At 40.7% G+C, this 13,347-nt stretch overlaps 1 protein-coding gene across 1 annotated transcript in view; it reads right to left on the bottom strand.

Annotated features, from left to right (window-relative positions):
• The window catches only part of FGD5 (FYVE, RhoGEF and PH domain containing 5), a 397,552-nt gene that overhangs the window by 149,468 nt on the left and 234,737 nt on the right, over positions 1 to 13,347 (bottom strand). Inside the window, exon 6 of the mRNA XM_069206301.1 lies at positions 413 to 564. Within this exon, the coding sequence (XP_069062402.1) occupies positions 413 to 564 (152 nt within the window). The remainder of the gene's footprint in view (positions 1 to 412; positions 565 to 13,347) is intronic.

Here is a 13,347-nt window from a genome sequence, read left to right as displayed (position 1 = left end):
CCAATAGCTACCTAAGAGGCATCCCTTCTCCAAAAAAAGACCACTTAATGGATGTCAGCCGTTCTAAGCCTCCGAAAACGAGCTGGAAATCCATTGTTTATGGTGATTTTCAGCTTGTTCTACCGGCCACTGTTTGATTTTGGGCTCCTCACTGGGTGACCTTGTGAAGGGAGCCGAACCAACCTGTGTGACACACGGTGGCACCGAATGAGTTGACAGGTCTGTATTTATGTTAAAGCTCCACTCATGAGCCATTAACGTTAGGGATTGCAAGCCCTAGCTATCTGATAAAGCTTTAAAGTGACTGAGATTGTAAATCAACATTTGTGATGTTAGAACATGTTTCAGTGAGATGTGCTGCAGCGGGGACATGCGCAGTGCTGTGGGATATCAGAAGTGCTTAATTTCTCACCAGTTTTTCAGCCTCTCCTCCAGCTCGCCCAGGATCTCCCGGTGCAGCTCACAGATCTGCGGTAGCATGCCCAAGCCCTTCAGTAACTTTGACTCTTGAATGGTTACCTCGTCTTCATCACCCAAGACTTTGAGGACGGCCGTGTAGAAGTCCTACAGAGACATAAGGTTCGGTATCTTTACATCCAGGAAGGTTACAATTGAGAGACACCCTGCAATCACCTGTGCCAATATCCTGCAGCATGCAGTACCAGGCACCTAGTATGGAAAACAATATACTGAGATGCAACCCTGCAGCTTCTTCATTAAAAAAGAAAGTGAGACAAAGGTCATCCTGCTCAGGCTCACATTCGAATTCCAAAATAATTGAAGTTATATTAAGTATTTACCATGCTACATAGGGCAACAGAGCACCTAGTAATGGTCTGAGTGATGACAAGCCATCTCAGTTAGAGTGGTTAAAAATCTGGAACAAAACATATGCATTAAAATGTGAGTATAAGTAGTTAGAGGGGGCACTAACATACGAAAAATGTGTGATTGATCCTACTCATCTCAGCTAGTAGTGTAGAAATTCTGTCTTGGATCCTAGTGCAAGGAAGGAAATATGCCCCCTGGTTGCTGATTGAATTATAAGACAACAATAATTTGGGTTCAGTGGGTCCCACGGCCCTTTGTTCCCTGGCATCACTGCACCTGGCTGCACAAGTTGAAGCCAGGCCCCTGGTTTTATCAAGGTTACTGGTAAAGTGTCATCCTAGGGGTGGCTCACAGGCCCAGGTGCCATAAAAACAGAACTGCACATGAAGCATTTAACCTTTGTTTACATGGTCAGACTAATATGATCTGTGCCATTTTGTTGAGTTAGGACAACTGAACTTTAAAACAGAGAAGCCTGTGTGTTTGTATACATGAGAAAAATGCAAGGGGTGAAATGAAGCTTCTAACACTGATAGAAAGTGCATGAACTTTGGAAGCCCATGGACTCCACCATGCTACAGGTCAAATATAAAAACAACAAGGTGACGGATAGAATGTTTGAATTCATCTCAACCACTGGCAAACACTCAGGCCACATCCCAATCCATTGTTTTTTGCCCACCGTGCTACCTCAGTTTGGACCCAGCCGTAAGCAAATCAGTCTTGACGCTGCTCCAACTATCCAGCCCGAGCTGCAAGACCAGGTCCGACCTGAATGGGAACACAAGCAACCTAGGACCAGTTTTGCCCTAGTTACGGCTCTTCATCCAGGTTCCAGTGACACACTGAGCACAGGACATATATCTGAGCATATCCAGCGCACTTGGAGCATAAATTACAAAAACAAGAAGGTGATGGATGGAATGCTTGAATTAATCTCGAAGCTTGAATTAATAAGTGTTTAGAAATAACAGGAATTTAAAAAGCACGTGCTGCAGAGTTCCTTGTATGACCAATCCAGATAGGTACACTGTTCCACAAGATGAACTGTTCCACAAGATGAGATCCACTAGGCACTCCTAAAAATAGAAGCAATTGCCCTCACACATCCATTGGATGTCATGCTTAATCGTAGGGCTTGCTCCTCGCCAGACCGGTGCTGCAACGCAGCCGTTGGGTAGGTTACGAAGTCTGGACCTTCACAACGAATTCAGCAACAATGGTCCGTTGGCACGTACGTTCCCATGGAGCCCCACCCCTAATAGTGGAGGGTCTACATCTGTCTAGCATGCTAGATGAAAAGCTTCTATAGTAAGTTAATTTTGTAGTTTTGCCATATGTTCACCAAAGAATATTTTGTATTTAGTATAGCCTAGGAGATTTTTTGTTTTGGTCCTGATGAAACGCCAATTGATCTGTAGGGACTGCATAGGCGTGAAACATGTTGACCTATACTTGTGGTTGAAGGAACACTTTTTTCAAACCTTCCACTCCCCACTTTTTTTTGGTAGAGTGACGGAACATTATCTCCTTTCCTCTCACTGATGTTTTTAACCTTGACGAGAACCCTTACAATCAGTAAAATATATAGGTTTTTGAAGCTCTCAAGCCAATTTAAAAAATGTTTCTCTCTCCAGCTCCTCTTGGTATGTAGGTCCAATTTGTTCTCTACATTTTTTCAGCTCGGCACGCACCACAATTCAAGATCTCCGGCAAAGAGTCCCCTTGTGGGGCCTGCCAGATATTGCAGGGCCGGTCTGGCGAGGAGCAAGCCCTATGATGAAGCATGACATCCAAAGGATGTGTGAGGGCAATTGCTTCTATTTTTAGGAGTGCCTGGTGCTTCTTGTGTTGTGGAACAGTGTGCCTATCTGGATTGGTATTACTATTAGGGAGACTGTACACTGGACGACATAATCTCCCTGTCCCTCCTGTTGTCAGATAGAGTTCCTTGTATGGCCATACGCTTTCAGACAACCTTAACAATTTCAAGATAACTCTGGTGATTAATCTTCCTGCTGGAGAGAGATCAGAGTTTTGTCTAGTGTCAGTTTTCACTCATGCTAAAGTAGCACAGAAGGTTAAGATTCCTGCTGCAAAGAACATGTACTAAGCAAGTCACTGAACTGTATTTCACGTGGATCGCTCAGTAGTTTACTGCTTTTGTCACAGAGATCCTTTTGTTACTTGCAGTGGCGTAATGATGAACCTTGAGGCCCCCCCCTGCGAAAATACTTGGGGAGGTCCCGCTCCGGACTCACTCAGGAGCGTAAAGGCTAGGGTGCTGTGCTGGTGGGGCCCTCCCGCACCGGAGAGGTTGTGGGGCCTTTGTTACACCATCTGTTACTTGCAGTCTATTATAGCAAAGTGACCTATGAACTGTCATCAAAGAGCTGCATGAAAACTGCATGGTGTAGGTTAGAACGTTATGTTTTTCCCCAGTCTTTCATCACCCTAATTTTGCTTTAAAAAAAAGGGATCATTTGGGTAGAAATACATGCTTATAAGAAAAGCCAACCCCAACCACTGTGGTACGCTTTAATTCCTGAGTCTATGCTTCTCCAGACCAAACACTCTTGAAATATTCTACCTACTAGTAAGAATGACACTTGACTCCTACACCTTGTAGACCTCATTGTCTTATGGAACATTTCCTATAGACCGACGTACACACGTATGATTCATTGCCTCTGTATAATGTGTTGTGATGTAAAGTGCTCTGACACCCTACACTGGTGTGATTAACGCTATAAAACAAATGCAATGCATGTGAGAGAGGGACTATGTAGAGATGAGGGGCACTGGCAGAGTGTGGTAGTGAGGGAATTTGTGGGGAAGGAGGTATTGTTTAGGGGTTGGCATCAACAAAGATTCTCGCACTGGGCACCACCAGCCCTAAAGGCGGACCTAAATGCAGGTATTCTCCCTTTTAAATTAAAGAAGTGCCCTACCTGCCCATTTAAAGCACTGGATGGACAGAAAGTCAAAATGATCCTGCTAAGGTTTGTACTTTTGCCCTAAGAGGCACAACAGATGTCAGCCAGGAGCATTGAACTCACTTAGACATCTTCAGGTATTGGGATGTAATCTTTCCCTCTGTTGCCCAACTCCCTCGCGCTCTCCATTTTAGCCCACACAACCTCCCACAAAGACGGATTTGTAATAGCGGGGACGTTGTGTGCAATCCAAAACTTCAGCCCATGTTTATACTTTTTTAGTGCCGCATTTGTGTCATTTTTTGATGCAAAAGCGGTGCAAACTTGCAAAATACAACTATGGCCCATATTTATATTTTTTTTACGCCGCATTTGCGTCATTTTTTTACACAAAAGCGGTGCAAACTTCCAAAAAATATATTCGTATTTTGTACGTTTGCACCGCTTTTGTGTCAAAAAGTGACACAAATGCAGCACAAAAAAAAAGTATAAATATGGCCCTTTATATTTTGTAATTTTGCCATGCTTTTGCGTAAAAAAATGACGCAAATGCGGCGCTAAAAAAGTATAAATATGAGCCTTAGTGCAAGAAAATCAGGACCAGATCAACCGCTTCAACCAAGTTGCTGATGGAGCAGTTCTCTTTCAGCTTTTCTCCCCACCCCGCCAATCTCACGAGGCAGCTCATCTATGAAGAAGAGGTGGCCGGGGACGCCTCCCATGCATCCAGCCTCCTTTCTTCTCTGCAGAGAGTGTACGAAGCGCGCGCTTCGATCGCGCCGATCTCTAACATGCGGCGCGCGGCGGCCGCCGCCATTGGCCAGACAGTGCAAAGCCCCTGACAGCCTTCTTCAGACGACCAAGCGCAGATGTGGCGTCTTCTCGCATCCACAACCAATAAAACACATAAAAATATGATATTAAGCGAGCTTGAGCGGCGCACTCTGTCTACAGTTCCTTCGGGAGGCAGAAACAATTTGCTTCATATTATTAAACCATAAAGTCAACGGTGCTGCAGTTGTTCAGCAGTTTTCTATCCCTGGTTGATTGCGTTTTCTTTCCTTTGCCACCTCCTTCTTAGTCTCGTTTACTTTCTTTTTTGTATTATGCTTCCCTTCAGTTCTCGCTTCCCCCTCCTCCTTTCCCTCTTCCCTTTCTCTGTTTTCTGATATATTTCTCTTTTTTGTTGTTGTTCTTTCTCCATTCCTTTCTTCTCCCCTTCTGTCCTCGCCCCTCCATTCCTTCCTGTTTTGTTTTTTCTTTCTCTGTATCTGTATCTTTATCTTTTCCTCTCTTTTTTCTTTATTTTTTCTTCACTGCTTTGCTTTTTCTCTCTTTCTTTGCTCAGTACTACTTTCTCTATTTCATTCGTATTCGTTTTCGTTCTTTGTTGCTGCATCTTCCCTCCAGTACAGTTATTTCTTGTCATCATTTCCTTGTGCTTTTTGGTCTATATCTTTTCTTTCCTGCCTTTTGGCCTTCATTTTCTTTTTGCTTACATTCTTTTGCTTTTCTGCCATACATTTTTCTTCCTGTTTTTTCATCACCCTGCTCTCAATTCCTTTTTATTTTGTCTTTTTTTCCTTTTTCTCTTATATCTTTATTAATGTCTGTTTACAATGTTGAGTCTAACTCCCCTCTCCTGTCCTGCCCTCTCCTCTTCTTTTTTCTTTCTTTACAGTCATTCCTTTCATTTATTCTTTTCTTTTACTGTTTATTTATATTCTTATTTTTTCCATTTCTTTTCTGTTTGAGTCCTTTATTTCTCCACCTATATTTCTTCCAGTTTCCTCACTTTCGTTCATGTTCTTCTCCCTTTCTTTGAGACATTCTTGCTTCTGCCTTTTCGTCATTCTCTGCTTTTGTCTTGAATATTTTTAGCTCCTTTTTTGTAACTCTTTATGATATCACCGCTGTTTTACGCTCATTAATGCGTCTTAAAAAATTCATGCCTCCCCATCGTATTTCCATCTTTAGCTAATACAGATAATACCAAAATAACATGACATATGCTCATGCTGATCTGAATATGCTCAGGGAAATTTGGAAATAGCGGGTGCAGACGTCTGTTTACAAAAATGTGTGTGGGGGCCGACTAGCAGTAGGGTCCTGGGGGCAGAAGTGTGTAAGTGTGGTCTGTGAAATAACCTTGAATGAGGTGTTCTAAAATGCATGTGTGGGTGTTATATATACCTACATACATGTACACACATAGACACATATAGACACACCTCCCCCAATGGCACTTGGACAATCCATAAAACCTGGGCATCACCTGACATTAAGGCATGGTAGGATCCACTCCAAGCTTGGGGGCCAGGAAGAGAACCCCCTCCCTCCCAATGCATTTCCCCGCTTAAATGTGAGTGATAGATGCATCCCAAAATATACATTCACACGCATTCAAATCTTTTGGACGCTCACAAGTTGTTAAACAAAACTATCTTGGGCCTCTTTTGTATTACTATACATATGTATAACACTGCAGCTTGGCACCTTGAGCTCTCTAAAATTGACGTATGACAGGCTCAGGGCTCCAGATTGCTCGGTGTACACTAAACACCTTCCATTAAGCCATAGTCTTTCTTTCTAGAGATCATGGTTGTTTCAATTGTAGCAAAGTGAGACGGCATGTTCCAGGATGCACTGGCCCTTTAAATGAGAGGCCTGCGCCAAAAACATGCTGCCGGGCATTCATGCACGATATATGAATCCCTGGCGCAATACAGTCTGCATGCATTAAGTTTATTTTTCCGCATACAATACACATTTGCTGTAAATTATGTTGACAATTTCACTCAATTTCATACTGACGCCCGACAAAATAAATTAAAACTGATTTATATTCGCACTGTGTAAGCGCATAGATGAAAAAGCTACACTTTTTAGATAGATCCACTTGAATTATTTTACTCTGTCGAGCAGTCAGTCACTTTCTTTAGCCTGCATTTGTATGCAGACAGTGGGTACAGTGCAAAAAATGTGCAGTGCAAGAAAGACCCACTGAGGCACCTTTTAACTGCGCCAGGGAAGCTTTGCTAGTATTGAAATACTTAGGGCGTAGTAGCAAATGTCTTGCTGGAAAGACATCCTTCAGACAGAGCAACCAACAAAACAGCAGACATCCCATTGTGAAGTAATAGCTAAACTCCATTCCTGAAGAATTACACTAGGATTCCTCTCTCACTCCAAAAATTACAAACATTGGGGCCAATTCACAAAGGCGTGTAAGAATAACTAAAAGAGCACTAGGCAGCCCTGCCAAACTTCCCAGGTCCATGGGTGATGTGCTGCTCTAGTACAGTATTTTTATTGGAATTCTGGGACTTGTAGTTTTCTTTATCCCATTTTAAAACATGGCTTCAAGTCCCAGAATTCAAAGGAAAAAAACCTGGACAGGATCAACACACCACACATGGACCTGGGTAACTTGGCAGCAATGTCTAGAGGACTAATATTTTACATGTTCCAGAAAGCCTTTGTGGAAAGACCCCACAGTTGTGTATCTGGAAATGCTTGGCATGAACAACTGCTGCAAGGACACTCATGAGCCAGACCAAAAACTGAGTGAACTCCTGTTCACCTTGGAGCAGTGTAAAGGGGGCAACTATGGCAGTCAACCTGCACTGCAAGCCAGAGGTTGGCTGCACACTGCAGGTTTGCACGATCTCTGCCTCGCCCATCAGTGATGACCAAGTTATACTTGCATTTAAGGCCCACCCCACGGCCAAAGTCTGAGGGACTGGACTGAAGCCTGTACACTGATATATTCATTGCACATTTGACCTTATCAGTGATGCTGTGCCCGTGCTAATTTATTAATGGTTTGAACATCACTGGTTTGTGACTGAAAGTTCTTTTGAAGTTTATATTGTGTAGCAACTTTCCATTGCTTCTCTGGTTCCGAAGTTCTCTTTCTGGTGTGTACATTTTCACTTTGACTCCTGTAGACCAGAGTATGTTTGGCAGGATGCCATGCATGTATGTTTCGGTGTCAGTGTCTCACTAGTCTTTCTCTGTCTTCTCATGCCTCCCTGTGCTTTTGTGTCTTTCTGTGCTCTCTGTGCCCCCTAGTATGTTCCCCTTGCCCCCATGTCTTCCACGCTTGATGCTTTACCTAAGGTACCCCTGTGCCTTACTGTGTCACTCAGTTCTCCACATGACAAAGGGCATCTTGAGGATTATGGGGCACTAGACAAAAACACATTTTTCAGACCACCTTTCAAACCACTTAGACCAGTGATTCCCAACCTTTTGACTTCCGTGGACCCCCATATTATCAATACTGGAACCCAGGGACCCCCGCTGAATCATTATTGGAATCCGGGGACCCCCCCTGAGTCATTGCTGAAAGATGGGGATGTAATCTGTTAAAATGATTACATTTTCTAAGCAGTTGTGGAACCCCAAGGAGGCTTTGCTGACCCCGGGGGTCCCCTGACCACAGGTTGGGAACCACTGACTTGGACCTTAGAAGTGTTTGACGTTATAGTGTCAAAGAAGGCATACTAGAATAACAGCTCACACATAAAAGAAAGACTAGAATAGCAGATTTTAAAATGTAATTTTAAATTGTTTTCTATTTTATGTGAGGTTTTTAAGGCTACCATGGGACTGCAACACCCTCATGTATGCCCATATGTAGCCCTCGCTGGCTGCAGCATACAGGGTTGCTCTGGTCCTAGGCCAGGTCCTGGTCTATCCAATGGGGGACACTTTTCAATCTTTTCCATTTCCATGGATAACGCTGAATGCCCTTCTCCAATGCCTTCCTGTGACGCGCTTGTTATCACATTTATAACTTTGGATCCCTTCATTTAATTTCTTCATTTTGTGACATTTACTTAATAAATATTTGTTTTTTTAAACCTCATCTCATTTGGGCTTTTTAGGGTATTAATTGTGAAACAGTATTATTACTACTTGGCTAGAATTTGCTCACAAACTTCACATATTATTTCAGTAATGGCCTTGCTGCTTGAGACAACTTGTTAAAGTTCTTTCTAAACAGAAGCCAATTTACCTTTATGGATTAATATGTTTGGGTCTTGCAGTGCTATGTTATGATTATTATTATTACCACTATTATTATTAATATTATTATTATTACTAGTAGTATTAGTAATAATAATAATAATTACTGTTATTACTATTACTGACAGTGACAAGAAAATTAATAATAAAAGCAGTAACCATAACAATAATGATGATAATAATAATGATAATTACTGTTATTATTATTACTGACAACAAGAAAAATAACAATAATAGCAGTAACCATAACAATAATTATGATGATAATAATAATAATAATTACTGTTATTAGTATTACTGACAGCGACAAGAAAATTAATAATAATAGCAGTAACCATAACAATAATGATAATATTAATAATAATATTTACTGTTTGAACTATTACTGACAGCGATAAGAAAATTAACAATAATAGCACTAACCATAACAATAATGATAGTGATAGTAATAATTATTATTATTATGGTTATTACTATTACTGACAACAAGAAAATTAACAATAATAGCAGTAACCATAACAATAATGATGACAATAAAATAATAATCATAATAATTACTGTTATTACTATTACTGACAGCGATAAGAAAATTAATAATAATAGCAGTAACCATAACAACAACAATAATAATAATAATAATAATAATAATAATAATAACAATGATAGTAATGATAATAATAATAATTACTGTTATAACTATTACTGACAGGGACAAGAAAATTAACAATAATAGCAGTAACAATAATATTAATAATAATAATAATAATAATAATAATAATAACCTAACTCAAGTTTGGCACTTGTGAAGAGCTTCTTTCACAGTACTGGGTATCTTGGAGATGAATCAGGGATCAAACTAATTCAAGACACCTCTACTCACAAGCAAACCCACAATGCTTTGTTACGGTTCACTGGGAAGAGGGCAATAGTTCTGGAGTGACGCTGACTAGTGTTGGCTCGTTGCCATTGTTGATTGCTTACCCTATAAGAGCAATACTCCCATGCCCACTACTATAAAATATTTTAAATTATTGCATTTTTTCTTTACATGACATATATGTACATGAACGGAATTCCTGTAATTCTGTAACTAATAATTCTTAAATGGCCTTGAGAAAGCCCCAGGCCTGCGCGCCATCTAGGGGTGAAACACGTGCTGGCTGGCTGAAGATCTCTACTGCCTAGAGGCTTTCATTTGTTTTCAACTGCAATAACAGTAAACGTTTGGGAAGATTAGTACATAATCTCTGACCACTATTTTACTCCATGAATATTATAATTGAGATTCACTTACACTACCTTACTCAAATATATTCCACAATTATTGTGCAGCAGTTAACTAATGCTTTTGGCAGTTGACTAAACCTTTGATTATCTGAATTCTGCCACGTGGACTTGTAAGGTTCACCAATTGTTTAGTGATGGAACCTGGACACTTCCAAAAGGGACTTGCTGTAAGATCCAAGATTTCTGCTAGGTCTGTACCAGTTAAAAGGCCCTTCCAAAAGGTGCTTGCGGCAAGATTCAAGAGTTCTGCTAGGTCTGTACCAGTTAAAGAGCACTTCCAATAGGGGTTTGCTGAAGATCCAAGAGTTCTGCTAGGCCTATACCAGTTAAAGGGCACTTCCAATAGGGGTTTGCTGAAGATCCAAGAGTTCTGCTAGATCTGTATCGACGAAGGGCATTTCACATCTCAGATTCTGCTAGGTTTTTACCAGTGAAACCTGTGATGAACAGGAAAGACGGTTTGCAGAAATATTGCCTTGTGCACATACCATAATGATTTCAAATTATTCAATTTCTTCACCGGAAACTGTAGAAGAGTTTATCAGAGGTGATGAAATGATCATGAAAACCAGTAATGCTGCAAAATATTGGATACGCTGAAGTTTGTGACTTAAATATTCAAGCAGACCTGTGTAGACAGAGTTATAGTAGCAAGCAAAAATGAAGGCACTCAGAATTGGAATTTTATGTGAAAAAGAAACTAGATGAAGGATATGCTGTAATGTACACAGCAGAAAAAGACATACAATATTCAAGATGTCTGACAGTGAATTACGGGAATGTTCTTCACCAAGGGGTAAAGAGTAACATTAAATAGATAACAGAAGCGAAGCTTGAGTTGTCTATGATATCACTCAGCACCCCACAGTGAAAAACATCCCAATAATTCACCTTATACCCATCTATAATTTTATGGTATGTATGGTCCCCAAAATCATCTGCCCATGCTTTCAACACAACATAGTAGCAGAAAATTAATGAGGGAGTCATGCATAACAAGTTTTGTTATCAACTGTACTATGTCATAGCAGTGGGTTATGAGATTCAGAAACTAAAATAAATAATAGAAGCTCTCTATGAGAGCCATACATAACAAGCATTTACTTTACTGCAGCCGACATCTGGGCAGGCATGGCCAGAGGGCAGAGATTGGTAAATCTTTAAGACCAGGTTTTAAACAATAGATACTGGATAAGGTTTGGGGTCTATCAATACAGGGTAGAAAGGGATGTCCCAGAAAGAAAAGGGTAAAGAGGGCTGTGAATCTCTGGTTTATCTCTGTTGAGCATTAGACATTGGCTGCTTATCCAGCATTTTATTTTTACGAAAAACCAAAGGTCACTGGAAATTGCTTAATTCTGAGGCAGCAATAATATATTTGGCGTAGATGAAGTGAAATATCGAGACTATGCTCACAAACTCCAATTCCGATAGCATAAGCCCAGTAGCCTATGGGAATGCAGTAGAAGGTAACACCATGATACACCACGCAGAATGAAGTGTTGTGGTTTAAGAGTGCGCCTTTTTTGTATATGGACTAAGAACGAATCAAGTCCCAGTAACCTATGATTTTTAATTAGATTAAATGAATATTTAGCCACCTACGGTTTCAACTTTACTTGATGTTTATTCTACCAGGTGTCCTCAGCCTTGAAAAAGTCTGAAAGGACAAAACACGTTTCACCTGTCCTGATTGAGCTATATAACCAGCTGTACATCTTCAAAACTCAGCTATTGTGACTAGCTGCGATGAAAGAAAATACATCCAAATTTATGGACTGAGTTTCATTCCTATCATAGACTTTATGACCAATTTGCAACTGATTTTAAGCATGGTCCAACCCTTTTGTTGGGAAGATAAATTCATAAGAAAGTCGGAGAGCCATGCTAGAGGTAGCTCTTTCTTCCCGCCTTCTTTGAGACTGCTCAGCACTGTCTGAAGATGTACAGTTTCAAAGGATCTTAGGAGATCTAACAAAACCAATACAACTGGAATATTCTCATTGGTGCAGCGGTGTGGATCATCAAGTAATGCCATTACAGCCCACTTAGGGCTTGGCCTTAGAGGAAGCCCTCTGGACACACTGCATGGGGTTATTTGTTGCAATAAATAAGGGTAGTTTTGAAAAACAGTTTTTTTCACCAATATAACTAGATACGGTAGCTGGGATATAGAAATATAGACAGCTGGGTTGTACGAGTCAAATGATGGTTTATTTAGAAGATGTATACTACTGGCCATTTTCAGAGCATTAGGGATAAGAGCAAAATACAATGAGGCATTGATAATAGCTCTCAACTGATACTGTTCTAATACAAGTAGACTTCAAAAAATGCATAGACAGGTGGAGAACCTGAGAGTTTGCAATTCAGCAATATTGAAGTAAAATCTTCTACGCGTGAGGGGAAAAATGAGATAACGAATTAAAGCTGGATGGTAGGAGAAGGTCAATATGATGTCTGGACCTGCAAAGTGGCATTAAAAGAAGAAATCTTATTGAGGAAAAAGAAAGTGATGTGATTGCATTTTACTTCTGAAAGGGGTGGATCCTTTTGTTTAGACGGATCTCTGCTCACACTTTTCTGGTTATTGAAAAGATATCTGTAGCTATATTTGGTACTTTAAAGACATTATCTGCATAAAATGACTGCCTTCCTAGTGATCTATTTATAAATATAATTGGAGCATAATCATTCTAATTTCAAGTCATGATCGTACTTTTGCCACCAGTGAGTGCTTTATATACTAGTCCCTCCATACATCAAAGACAAGAGGGATGTGATTGTTTAGGTAATTTCTTTGTTTTTGGTGCAATACAATCTAACTCCATATTCATCTGCTCATAGAAAAAAACACACTGAGGAGTCAGAGACTTCTTGGTTTGTATCACCTAAAAAATGAGAGGTCAGCAGAGGCGGGGGCCATCGCTAAGTTTGTCAGGAGCAGTAAAGGCAGGCTAGCAGATGAAAAGTCCTCCACCACCCTGTCTGACTTTACTGTGTCTACCAAACCCAAAATCAGGCCCTCTGTCTACTGTGCCTCAGTGGGTGGAAAACAATGGTTCAGGATGCCACCCCAAGCGATTACCACTGGTTAGACTATTTGCAAACATTCATCCCATCACCTTTTGGGTGTTTGATTGCCAGTGGTATGCCTGGAAACCTGCGGCTGGTGCAGCTTTCCAAGCCCTCTACTGTCAATGTTTGTAAATTCCCAAAAGTAGTAAATTTGCATCCGTTCAAGGATTACTTCTATGGA

This window comes from Pleurodeles waltl, chromosome 9, assembly GCF_031143425.1.
Source record: "Pleurodeles waltl isolate 20211129_DDA chromosome 9, aPleWal1.hap1.20221129, whole genome shotgun sequence".
Taxonomy (NCBI): Eukaryota; Metazoa; Chordata; class Amphibia; order Caudata; family Salamandridae; genus Pleurodeles; species Pleurodeles waltl.
The sequence above is the reverse complement of the archived record's forward strand: the minus strand, read 5'-3'. Positions and strand labels throughout refer to the sequence as shown.